This window comes from Ixodes scapularis, unplaced genomic scaffold (genome assembly GCF_016920785.2).
Source record: "Ixodes scapularis isolate PalLabHiFi unplaced genomic scaffold, ASM1692078v2 PGA_scaffold6__148_contigs__length_123643588, whole genome shotgun sequence".
Lineage (NCBI taxonomy): Eukaryota > Metazoa > Arthropoda > Arachnida > Ixodida > Ixodidae > Ixodes > Ixodes scapularis.
Window position 1 is genome coordinate 115361506 of NW_024609881.1, and position 12210 is coordinate 115373715.

A 12210-nucleotide genomic window follows, 5' to 3' on the forward strand; every position below is an offset into this window, starting at 1 on the left:
AATGAATCTAACAAAGCGTTGAAATCCCAAATAGGTCATAACCGACCTAGCAGGGTTTGCTTCTAGTTCTTCACGACGTCACAAACTTTCCGTGCAGCTGTGGTAGTTCTGCACTAGCACCACACTCAGCGATCACGAAGAGTCTATCAATGACCTTGAAGAGACGTCAACAGCGCAGCTCTTGGCACCGCCTAGATTGTCGCAGTGTCACAGAGTGTTCCACACGGATGTTTGTCAGTCCTTGATGACTCGTCAGCGTTCCACATAAAAGCGTAGCACGTCTTCAAGCGTGATGCCCCCGTGTTTGTTCCTGACCAGTGGCGACCTGAAGGCTTGTGGCCTGGTGCCGACGGCTCGAAGGATCTTGTTTCGCATTCCGATATCTACAGGAAAAAACACAACACAAGGAGAGGAGGGGGAGAGGACGACCGTCCAGGAGAGTTCCACAGATCACCGAGGAAGCAGCGTGATCCCCCGCGCCGTCCGCGAAGAATTACTGAATGCTACACGAATCTTGTTCTGAAAGCATACCAGAAACAACATCTGTCGGTCAGCTATGCTGTTGTTTACGTTCATGGTGTTTTGGTGTAGTACTATGGTGTGAGGGAACGGTGCATTTGCTTGCGTACAAGGATGGTGTAAGGGTTAGTGTGTCGGGTAGTTTACGCCGGGATTGTGTACGGTCGAAAATTGCAAGAGGCTTGGCAAAAGGGATGGTGTACAGGCTACGTCCACACAAGAAGTCGTGTACAGTGAGGGAGTGTCTAAATGTATGGTGCAAAGTGCCTGCTCCATGAGTTCTAGCGTAGCTACGATGTGAAAGTGTCTTTGAATGAATGGCATATGTGACAAACTCGTGTGAAATGCCCTCGATTGCAGCATCTCAAAGGAGTTGCTGATACTTTATTTTACTATGTGCGCGATATGTACATATGTCCATCTAACTCGTTTGCTGATGTCATGCTGTTTCATGTTAAACGTGCACAAAACATACATGGATCAATAGTTATGGAGATTGTTTCTGCATGCGCAAAATATCAATACTTGTTTCCTCACTTGAGATTATACTGTTTTAGTGTCTGTGATTAAATGACTTTGATGTAATGAACTAGTCACCAACCATTAAATGAGACGTTCAATGTGTGACCAACAACCATATTGTTCTATAGCAGATATTGTAATCCATAATATAGCGGAGCGATATTTATGGCGGTAACTGGCAACCAATTGCTTTGGATAGCCTTAAGGAATCGGACAAGTGCCAGAAACCGTCGGCCGACCGCCTACCAATATTGTCATTATTGGTACGCATAATATGATACATATCACATATTGGCTACTCATCAGTAAAAAGATGATCTACTGCTTTAAGAAGCATGCGCTTATATTTGCTCTCGTGCAACAGGAAACATGCAGAACACAGCTAGCAGATGAAAATGATCAGGTTCAGTACCTTTCCTCCTTTGCGTTTTTTGGTCTTCTAAGTGAGGCAGGGAATCAATGGACTCTCTTCTGAAAGGAGAGAATGGAGCGTTTTGGAATGCTACTGAATGATGGGCACTGTACAGTGAGAAAACAATTAAGTTAAGGTTTATGGTATTATGGAATGCTTGTTAGTACCGTACAGCAGAGGAAAATTGACCAGAATAAACCTGGACACTCGCTAAGGCAGTTGCCTCGTTTCATAACTGGCGTCCAGGTCGGGAGCACTTGCTCCGAGTTTACATCCCCAAAACTCCCGTTCCGTTGTCTTCGGTGCATTTTGATACAACAAAACGCACGTAGCAACGCAAGACGCACACCAGCCGTGCATGCCAGTGTGGGTCCTTTTTCCATGTCCATATATACAGGGCCGGTGCACTCGACAAAAGCAATCAACATCTAGCAAATGCGGTGGATGAAGAAAGTCGGACGCCAACACTCTGGAGACGGGCCTTGAAACGTGTCTCCGGCTAAAGCATTTACCGCGTCTAAAACACCCCCCCCCCAAAAAAAAAAAAAAAAAAACAAAAAAAAAAAACGGGTTCCTCTACTTTTGCTTGGTGACGCCATAGAAGCGTCATACTGTCGCCGCCACGATCCTGGCGGTGTCACAGCAGCGGTGGTGGATGGCGAAGACGCCAGTTCTGCTGCAGGTCTCTCTCCAGCTTGACAGCCTACGGAAACTTCAGCAACTAGTGGCTGGAACGCCGGGACGGTAGCAACACTCGTGTCCGCTCGTACGTTTTGCCCGAGATTCTACCACCAACCACCAGGATCGCGACATCCGACAGCATAACACTCCTGCATTTCTGACGTCATTTGTTGACACTGCCGGACCACTTTGGATGCGTGGGTGGAATGGGGCGCTGAACAAATCAGTCGGAGACGCGCTCCAGGCAACGTTGGCTTGACCAGTGCACGTCAAGGGTACAAGAACTTGTAACTGGGCTAGTTGGTGAACGTTATGAAGGAAGGTGCGAGCGTATCTTCGCGAAATCGCGGCGTCATTATTATATGTCAGGAAGGTGGGTGATAACGATAATGACGTCTGACCAGCGTCAGCCGTTCATTTTCTCCCACAAAGTTGCATTCTTGCAGCGTTTATCACCCAGGCAAAAAATGCTGAGTCACTGTGCTATGGACGCATGCGCAGAGCTTGATGTTTCGCAGAAGAGAGCGACTCAGCGCTCTCACAACGTCCTTCACAGCTTACTAGACAAAGATGGCCGTGAGCAGATGTCGATTAGTAGAATGGTCTGTACACCTTTCCAGCGCTTATCCCCCGGACAAAAAATGCTGAGTCACTGAGCCGTGAACGCATGCGCAGCGTCTGCTATACCGCACAGCAGAACAACAGCGCATGCTGAGAAGCTTTCCACAGCCGTGGAGGCGAATATTAGGATGTTCCTTAGACCCCTTAAGACAGTCTGCCCTCTGTTGGAAGTTGTTTAATCCCTGCACCAATGGCGGACACGCAAACATTTACATGCAAACTTAAACTGCCATGTCACTGCGCTTTTTGTTTGCGTTCGGTTGGATTACATAACAATAACACACCTAGAGGAAAGTGATGAACGTAGTGAAGTTGTGTTTTTGGCACTGTTTTGTTGGGTCGTCGGCTTCTAACGCTGGCTACTTTACAACCTATGAATCACTTGCCCGTAACGCGCTGTTGGTTCTTCTGCCATTGTGCAGTGGTTGCGACCTTCTGACATTCGGCACGTGGTTTTATAAATGGATACCACCGTAATGTCCCAAGAGATGCCCCACCCCCGAAAGATAATCCGCCCCTATTTACGGCTTGATTTACTTATATATATATTTTTTAATACCAAAAGATCGCCCACTCTCAGTAACCAGAGTTTGAATCAATGATGGCTTCTTTTTAAATGCTTCTAGTTAGCCATGGCGCGGATATAAGCGAACATTTTTCACTTGGAACGTACAATCATCTTTGCTTTATTGCCCCTCTCCGCAATAACAACTTTGGCAGACATATGACCTAAAACTAACATTCGTTTGGACTTTCTCTCGATCGCACACCAAAAGTTAGCTCACTTCTTATTTTTCACTCGATGTTGCTCTCGATTTTAGGTGGGCGATCTCTCGGGATATTACGGTATTACATCGTACGGCAGACAGGGGAGAGTTTTAGGGAACCGTTTTTGCCCATCTGATGCGGTACGATAGGCCCTCAGGTACGACCTGCGCATGCGCGAGTCTTCTGTGGCAGAGCATGCGCAGTTCGTACCACAGGACCCATCGCACCGTATGGGATGTATAAAAAACGGTTCTCTAAAACTCTCTTAACTGTATGAGGCGTGTTTCTTCCTTGCGTGACGGCCCAAACTCGACGCGTGTTCGCAGATAATTCCGTCATAATGTTCGCAAAGAACTCCGCGTCTTTTTCTTTTTTTTTTCTGTGTGTTCTTTTGCACGGTGTACGAGAGGTGGGAATGCGCCTTTAGTGTGACGCGTCAACTCGCTACCTGAGGCTGGCATGGAGTCGACTCCTCTCGAAGCCCGAACCGTTGCCCATGGAGGACGACAGCGGGCCGCCGCCGTTGATGCTGCCGATGTACCGTCGCACCTGCGGCGTGTCCGGAGTTCTCTCCCAGTGATCCGACGTCCTCTCCGCCGTCCGAAGCGATTTTCGCTGTTGCGCCAAGCTTGAAATTCTCCTCGTGCTAGCTTCAATGTCGTCGCGATGGCTGACGTAGTTTGTCAACTTGGGGAAGAAAGTAAGAGGGCAAAGAGTCGAATAAGAAAACCAGTACCAGGTACCTGTATTGTCTTTGAGGACGCGACAGCAACATCAACATGCGAAACAATCATGATTCTGAACATCACGCCAAGGTAGGAGCACCGGCTTCGCTCTTCGGTAAGCGTGTATGTGAATGGGAGGTGCCCCTACGGACGAACACGCTTGTTTAGGAGCAGTAAGCGGCTGAAGATGTTTGAGCCTGTTGGTCTCTAATTTACGATAAGGAAAGAAGACAAACAGACAAGACAAGCTGTCTTGTCTTACAGCCTGTCTTGTCTGTTTGTCTTTAATGTCCCTCTTCGTGATATTTGTTCAAAAACTTGCCAAGTTCAGGCAGTTTATAACGACCCCAGGAGGAATAGAAGCGGTCGGAAAAGAAAGGGGTTTAGGTCGCCGATCTAGGTTTAGATGACGAGGACATTCAAACAGCCCAGCTTCGTTATAGTGCTTTAGGCAAATGACATTTGTTTGCTTGTTTTCTTTTTTGTAAAGGGGTGTACATCTTCCAAGGTTGCAAGCACGCTGAAAACTGGCTGATGTTACAGGACTGTGACGTGGACCACTTTGTTATTTTCGAAAATAAAGTCCCCAATTAACGTGGTTATCCTGGGTCTGACGTTTCGCTTTGTGTGGGGATACCTTTTGTAGTTCTTTATTTTAAATATGATTAACGGAATTGAATTAAAACAGACCCTTCCCAAAAATGCGCGCCGTCTATAGTCGGTTACAAGTCAAGAAGGTAGGAGAAGCTCCTCCCACAACTGTGATGCGCCCGTTTCAAATCTCTCCGCGGTCGAAAGAAGAGTTCACTGGAAACGCTCCTTGTTCCGCTTCAATGGATTCCCACTTATCTCCGATCCCACTTTTTAAGAAAGCGACCTTTGTATTCATCGGAGAGGGAACCGAGCCCCTGAAAGCAGCCTTTGTATCCATAGGGGGGAAGCTAATCCCCGAAAGTCGTATTTGTTTCCGTCGGTGGGGGAGAACTCTAATCGCCCTCTCGTGGCTTCCACAATGCTAAGTCAAAGTCGAAAGATAAAGCAAATATGTACAGAAAGGCAAGACCCTCCTCGCGCGTTGGCCGCGACGTCACGGAAACGGTGGGACGCTATTGGATGCGGAGGTGGCGGAGGGATATCTGATTCCCTTTGAGGGGCATTTGCCGCTACCTTCTTAACCTGTAACTGACTATAGTAGCTGGTGCACCGATCATCCGAGTCCGCCATTGTTTGGGCACGCACTCTGAGCCTCTATTGGACACGAGTGTTACGTCAGCGTTCGGCAAAGTCTCGCATCCAATCACACGCTTCGTAGCCAAGAAATGGCGACTGCCAGTGTTGCTTGATGGACCTTTGAACAAGGTCAATCTTGTGGAAGCGTGACGTGCGCATATAAACTAAGATTTCTGGTACCACGGAGAGTTGGCACAGGTGCGTCTGTCTACAAAAAAATTGGTCGACGCGCGTGCGTGTTTACCTCCACGGGAGGCAGCTGTGACAGCAGACGACCTCCGGGCGTCGTCGGCTCGGACAGGGTGCCTCTGTGGGCCGGAGCTCCCGCCACTCTTCCGACGAGGGCTCCGGCATCTCCGTGACCACGGACAAGGTGCCTGACCGTGACGTTGTCGCTCTGACTGGAAGAAACGACACACGCGCTCAGAGCGCTGCCGACAGCCGACGACATCGGGAGAGACCTTCGTTGGGCCAACGTCTCCTATACACCTTTTTTGTTCACTCTCGTCCCCAGCCACCTGCTAGACCATAGCATCCTCTATACTGACAAAGCCTGGCAGATGGCCACGAGACGCGGCCGCCGAAAGTGAAAAGGTAGAGCGGCAGACAACGTATGGGAGAAGAGCCACGTGACGGCCGCCCCGCTGCGGCGAGACGCCGAAACACACTTCTCCCGAGCGATGAAATGTCTGCTCGTAGTTCTCGCGTTCCTCGCGCTACTGCTTCGTTTCTCGTCGGGTTTGAAAACCATGTTTCGGGTCCTCGCCGCTGCAAACGCTGTGCGTTGACTACAGGCTCCCCGAGAAATGCTCTGCGCTGCCATATCCTCGCGCTCCAAATCTGCGACCGGGCGCTCTATATGGCTCCGTCGTCGAACTGCCAGGCTCTGTGAGTATTGAGGAGGCTACGGCTAGACATATCGGGCATGTACGACGAAAAAGCATAAAGCATTTCAGCCTACAATCCGTACAAATATACGAGCACAGATTAGACGCGAGTGCTGCATCAACATTCGGCTGAAGTATACTTGCGTTCGATCGGTGCGAACACGAGACCCAGGCCGAGCGCCGACGCAGCACTATAGTGAACAATCTTCGCCCCGCGCAGTACTCCGGTGGCTGTCGTAGAAAATCCGGTACTAGAGCCTTGTCACGTATGTTGCATGACTCAGCTTCTCTCGCCTGTGACTCTTAGCTTAAGCCCAGACGCAGCCGATGCTACGAGGGGAACAGACGAATCAAGCAGAGTCAAAAGCGCAAGTCACTAAGCCTTTACTGTTTATGACTAGTTGAGCGATGATAGAACACGTATACAAAAACACGACAAGCATCGCGACGGTGCGCTTTTGACGCTGTCTGCTTGTTCCCATCAGCTTGTCTATCGTCGGCTGCGTCTGGACTTAAGATAAAGCGAAGCCTTTTACCGCCCTCGAACATACGGTAAAACTGTAGCAGATGACGCGAAACTTTAACAATTCTCACATTGGTACCAGTGTATACAACTGTTGAACCGGGTTCGTTGTTATCTATTTTTGAAACCGCGGTCACACTGCTTATGCATCGTACAACAGTCAGTCTGCATACAAATTTGAACGCGAGTCACCGCCAGATCCGTACTTCGAATGCCGCATGGCAATGAGTTCGAGGAGAAACTTATTGGGCCCGCGGCATTCGAACCACGGATATTGCGGTGACTCGTGTTTGCAGACTGACTTTTGTATGCAGTACGAGGAGCGTGACCTCGCTTCTACGGCCTGCAAGTTTGCTCCTTGTTCACCTCGTGTGTTTGTTTACCCGCCACCATGTGCTTCTATGCTTCCCCCTGACTTCAACCAATCACGGCGCGTGCTTGGCTGCCTTGTCATCGCGTGTTCCCCCCAGTCTTTATGTTGCCCTTTCTTTGGCGCGTCAATTCCCGCGCTATGGACGCCACGGACACATTTTTAAAAAACCTGCTCGTTGTGTTTTTTTTTTCTCTTTTTTTTACAGCGGAGCTGTTAAGGTCTAGTTTCCCCACAAACGCGTCCGGTGCCGAACAAATGTCGACACCCGTGGCCGACACAACAGTCTGGTTGCCGCCGTTGCTCATAGATGGCTGTAGCTGTCCAGAGTTTTGTGTTTGCCGGTTGTCTGCTTGCCGCCGTCGCTCAGAGATGGCGGCAACATTTCTTCAGAGGAAGAAGAGCGGGAGTGGAACGAGGCGGTGATGTGCGTAGCAGCGCGAATGGTTCCGCAACCGCCGCGAGGCCGCTATCGCCTAAAGTTCCACTGCGTCGAGCACTTCAGATTCCTTTGCGAAAGAAGAGCAGATCGCTCGCCTGGAAAGCCACCGCCGAGAACAGAAGCTACAGCTCCGCTGCTCTTCCTTCTTCACGAGAGAGGAAAGGCTGAAAGTTTTTGTTTTGTTTTTTTACGAACCTGGACGATGGTAGGCCGTGCTGTTCCGAACGGTCCTCCTCTTCCCTCAGGGGTTCCATGGGGCTCAGGTCCCACATGCTTTCGCTGGACCCCAGCGGGCGAAGGCCGAGCACGGAGTTTGGCTGGAAAGTTAAGAACTAAGAATGAGTATACAGGTTCACAGGAACTGACTGGAACAAGCAGCAAATATACTCGATGTTATTGAGTCGAAATAAAAAAAATGGGGTAGTACTTTGGTCAAACCTGACCCAGTCATTATGCGCATTTTGGGCTTATACGTATCTTGGGCCAATCGCTTGTGCCAAGACGCGTGCCATGTTTTCGGACAATGAACGCCGTGTGTGTAGCAATGGGCTAGTAATCGCGTACGCCAGCCAATGCGATCGAGTGAGGCCTCGCCCACGAGGAAGCCCAAAGGCAGAGGCGAGGCCACATACATCTCTTGGTCCTAACGCTTTTTGCGTGTCGCTTACACGTCTAGTCATGCGACAGAAGACGTCACTGGACTAGGCATAAAATAAGGTCGCGAGACTAAGGTCGTGTCTAGGCGCGGGAATCGGGACGTCAATTTGGTATAGATTTCGAGTATTGCTATTGCATCTCATGCCTTCATCAAGTTACACTTATTGAGGAATGTATTCAATGCTTTTAAGAACAACACGAAAAGCTTTCACTGGGTTCTTTTTCAAGTTCTTTCAATCCGCCGGAACGTCTTCGTGTTTTGGTTTTTAGTAAAAGGAAAGATAAGCTTGTCAATTTTTACCCGATAAGGATTAACGTTGAGATGTTTCATGACGGAGTCTCTTCCGGAACTTAAGTCTTGTATCTCCTGCTGGTATATCCGATACAGCTCGTTCAGCTCTCTTGCGGCTTGGGCTGGAGGAATGAAAGAAAACAAAGCAAGAATGAACACTTTTAGCATTTTTTGTTTGTACATTTACAATTATATGCGATTCTAAACAGCTTTTTTAGGTCTTCAAAAGTTGCTGCCTGTTATTAAAATACGCAGTATAAGTAAAACATAGTAAAGTGTAAACTCACCGTTTCGAGCTTTCCTTCGCCGCATTCCAGATGAAAGTTCTGTTGAAGAGTAGAATGAAACATAGATGATGCCATCGGACAGGCCAATATCACGTGCGCAGAACCATTAGCTGATTTGTAAGCCTTACCATTGATGAGAATTTTCTGCTTTCCGATGATCTCGTCACATAAGAGACGTTGGCGATCATATCGAACGATCATCAAATCCCGCTGCCGAAGTTCGTGTTCTCTGATCAACTGATCCGTTTGCATTTCAATTTCTGACAGTTTTCAGGGTTAAGTTTTGTTAATTACAGCGACTGTTTTACCGCAACCATTCAAGCAGGAGTAAACACTTCAGCGGGGCTGTTTTAAGGCAATATAACACCTCAATTGTCTGATTTTGCGTACCACTCTACTCTTTTTTTTTGCTAGCCTAAAAGACAAATTACAATATTTGAATCAGCTGAAATATTACTTTTAATAGAACCAATAAAGTGGTCCGTGAAGAATTTCCTTCCAAGTGTATGAAACATTGTTTAAAACTGTTTTCGAAAGCACAGAAAACATACCCCTACCCGCCAAAATTTGAAAAGTAAAGAGATTTAGTTAATGGCAAGTATGCATGTGTTTAGTTAAACAAAATTATTATGGAAATAAAATTAGCACGGTGGGTAATTGGGACGTTTGATTTGCAAAAGCTGGCCAGAGGTATCAAAGTCAGAATTATTCAGTTCCTTCACTTTATGCGATTTTTATTTCAATTCAATTCAATTTAATCTAATGTTTATTTTTCACGTGCTTATTAACAGCCCGAAGGCCCTTGCAGTAAAACACGAAACGTGATGCACATACTCGCTACAAACATACATGCTTAAATGTCATACACAAGCTTAAAAACATAAACGTGCTTAAAATTTATACACATGCTTAAAAGGGAGCAAATTTCTACAAAATCGTAATGTTGCACACATTTGTGTTTGAAACACGTTGGATTCGTGATACTGGTGACAAACTGTGATGGGGATCTGGGTAAAATATTCTGCGACTTCTAGAGCTTCTGCCAACAGGAATACGGAAGTGTAGAGAAGCCAGATGAGTAGGACTGTCTGTTGATCCATGAACATGGACAAATGTATTAATTTATCAGAGTGGTGCTTGTTCACTCAAGTAACAAATTGTCTTCTCTATTAATTAAACCGTAAGAAAAGTTCTGTGTTTGCTTGAAACTTCTCCATCTCGCTCGGGCCATTTCATGCCAAAGGAGACGCGGCAATTTTTTTCGTATCTGGGAAAGGTACGAACAAATTAATTTGGATAAAGAAACCTCTGAACTCTAAAAAGTTTTTCTTTTGCGAAAAAATACATTATATTTTTGCTAAAATCATGCTCAGATTCTTAAAATTTACATAAAACCTATGTAGTTAAGAAAATATTGTAAAAAACGATTATGTATCAAACAAATTTAGGTTGGCGACTAATCACTTAATAATATGCCAGCGGTATAAACGTATCTTACATTAAAATACAAATATTAAAGGACGCCATTTTGAGTCTAAAAAGAAGCTCCAAAAAGAAAATACTTTATGAGATTTCTTTATTTTTTCTAGTCTACTCGAAAGTCGGTGTTAGCTTCAATACTTTTTTCTTTTGTTCTCTTAAGAATAATAATTGCATTGCTCGTATTAAATTTTTAAAGCATCATTTAGTTTCGTTTTAATTAAATGCCAAAATCTCCAGTTTATGCGGCAACGGCCATATTGAGAGCCAAAAAAAGCAACGTGGGCAGCGGAGCCCGAAACTTCCGAAATAGCCGAGAGTTCAATCCACCTCATCTTGTCAATGAACCCAAAAAATCAGAAAAGCAATTTTTGTTGTTGCTGAGAAATTATATTTTTTATAGATGAGCCTCTCCGACCATGCCTCCAGGCGCCCGCCTTGTAGGCGACGCGCACCGGCGTGTGCCAGCGAGCCGTCAACGGCGTGAGACGCTGCCGCAAGATCTCCACTCCAACGCTCTTCTGAAAACACATTTTATTTTCATTTTAAGTGGATATATTATCCTGACTTCCATGCTTCCATATCCTCTTTACGTTACATAATGACACTGGCGTCTTGATTTTACTTTATTTCTGCCCAGGTAACTGCCGACAAACGCAGGCCTTCATCGTCTGCTTCCCGAGTTTCGGAATGCATGTACTTCGCGTCGCCATCGTCTGTCGTATGTACAGATGTAAGAACAATTCAGACCGGATAGCTCTTCCCCGATGAAAAATGGTGACAGTCATGTCACCCATTGAACTTATATGTATTCAGAGAGAACTAAGATGTACTGAAGTTTGTTGTCGCATCCATCAAAGACGCGCGGCCGAGATGGTGGCGATGTCATCGAAATGACTACGTCAGTCTCCTAAGCGTCATTGTGGGCACGGCTTGTGGTAATCTTTTTACGCGCATTACTGAAATAAAGGTTAAAAATGCGAGAACCGGTCGTTATATATTATGTAAGAAACTATTACCCTTTTACAAGTTCTGTTAATTGGTCAAGCCTCTGATAGTAGTTGACATCAATACTGCAATGGTAACGTGAGCCATAAAACCAGTCATCAAAATTCAATCAACAATTTGTTAAAAAGCCGGCTTACCATGACGGTTATTACCTCATCTGATGTCCGCCTAGCGTGACACTAAGATGGCGAAGACGGCACCGGTGTAACTCCCATCTCTTATCAAACACACTTCCTCTAAAAATCTAAAATTACTAGAAAGTTCAAATTTCGAGACATGTTTTGCTGGCCTCCAGTGTATTCCGGAGTCTACAATACTGCACATGGACGGAACCGCAGGGGTGTGAGGCATCCACCGCCAAGAGTGAAACACTTTTTCCATCATTACAGTACTGCCTTTTGGTAGCGCTATATTGTATCAAAATGCAGTCAAATTCAATAGAGAAGCAAAATCACCGTTATCATTTCGCATCGGTGAAGAGCTATCCGGTCGGAATCGTTTTTATATCTGGACATATACGACAGACGATGCAGACGCGCAGTACGGATTCCCAAACTCGGAAAGCAGACGATGCAGGCCTGCGTTCGTTGGCAGTTAAGTACTTGGACAGAAGTGGAGTAAAATTAAGACGCCGGTATCATTAGGTAACGGAGAGAGGGTACGGATGGGATGGGAAGTCAGGATGACATCCACTTAAAATGAAAATAGAACGTGTTTTCAGCAGAGCGTTGGAAATTTTGCGGCGGCGTCTCACGCCATTGACGCCTCGCTGGCGCACGCCGGAGTG

The 12210-nt window shown here is 46.6% G+C and overlaps 1 protein-coding gene across 1 annotated transcript in view; it reads right to left on the minus strand.

The window, feature by feature from the left end:
- Positions 1–252: 252 nt before the first annotated feature.
- LOC8026626 (kinesin-like protein KIF19) overlaps positions 253–12210 on the minus strand; it is an 84639-nt gene continuing 72681 nt past the window's right edge. The window contains exons 16-23 of the mRNA XM_042286063.1: positions 9065–9196; positions 8937–8975; positions 8659–8771; positions 7896–8017; positions 5723–5879; positions 3972–4210; positions 1454–1512; positions 253–383 (exon numbers count right to left, since the gene is read on the minus strand). Of these exons, the coding sequence (XP_042141997.1) occupies positions 253–383; positions 1454–1512; positions 3972–4210; positions 5723–5879; positions 7896–8017; positions 8659–8771; positions 8937–8975; positions 9065–9196 (992 nt within the window). The remainder of the gene's footprint in view (positions 384–1453; positions 1513–3971; positions 4211–5722; positions 5880–7895; positions 8018–8658; positions 8772–8936; positions 8976–9064; positions 9197–12210) is intronic.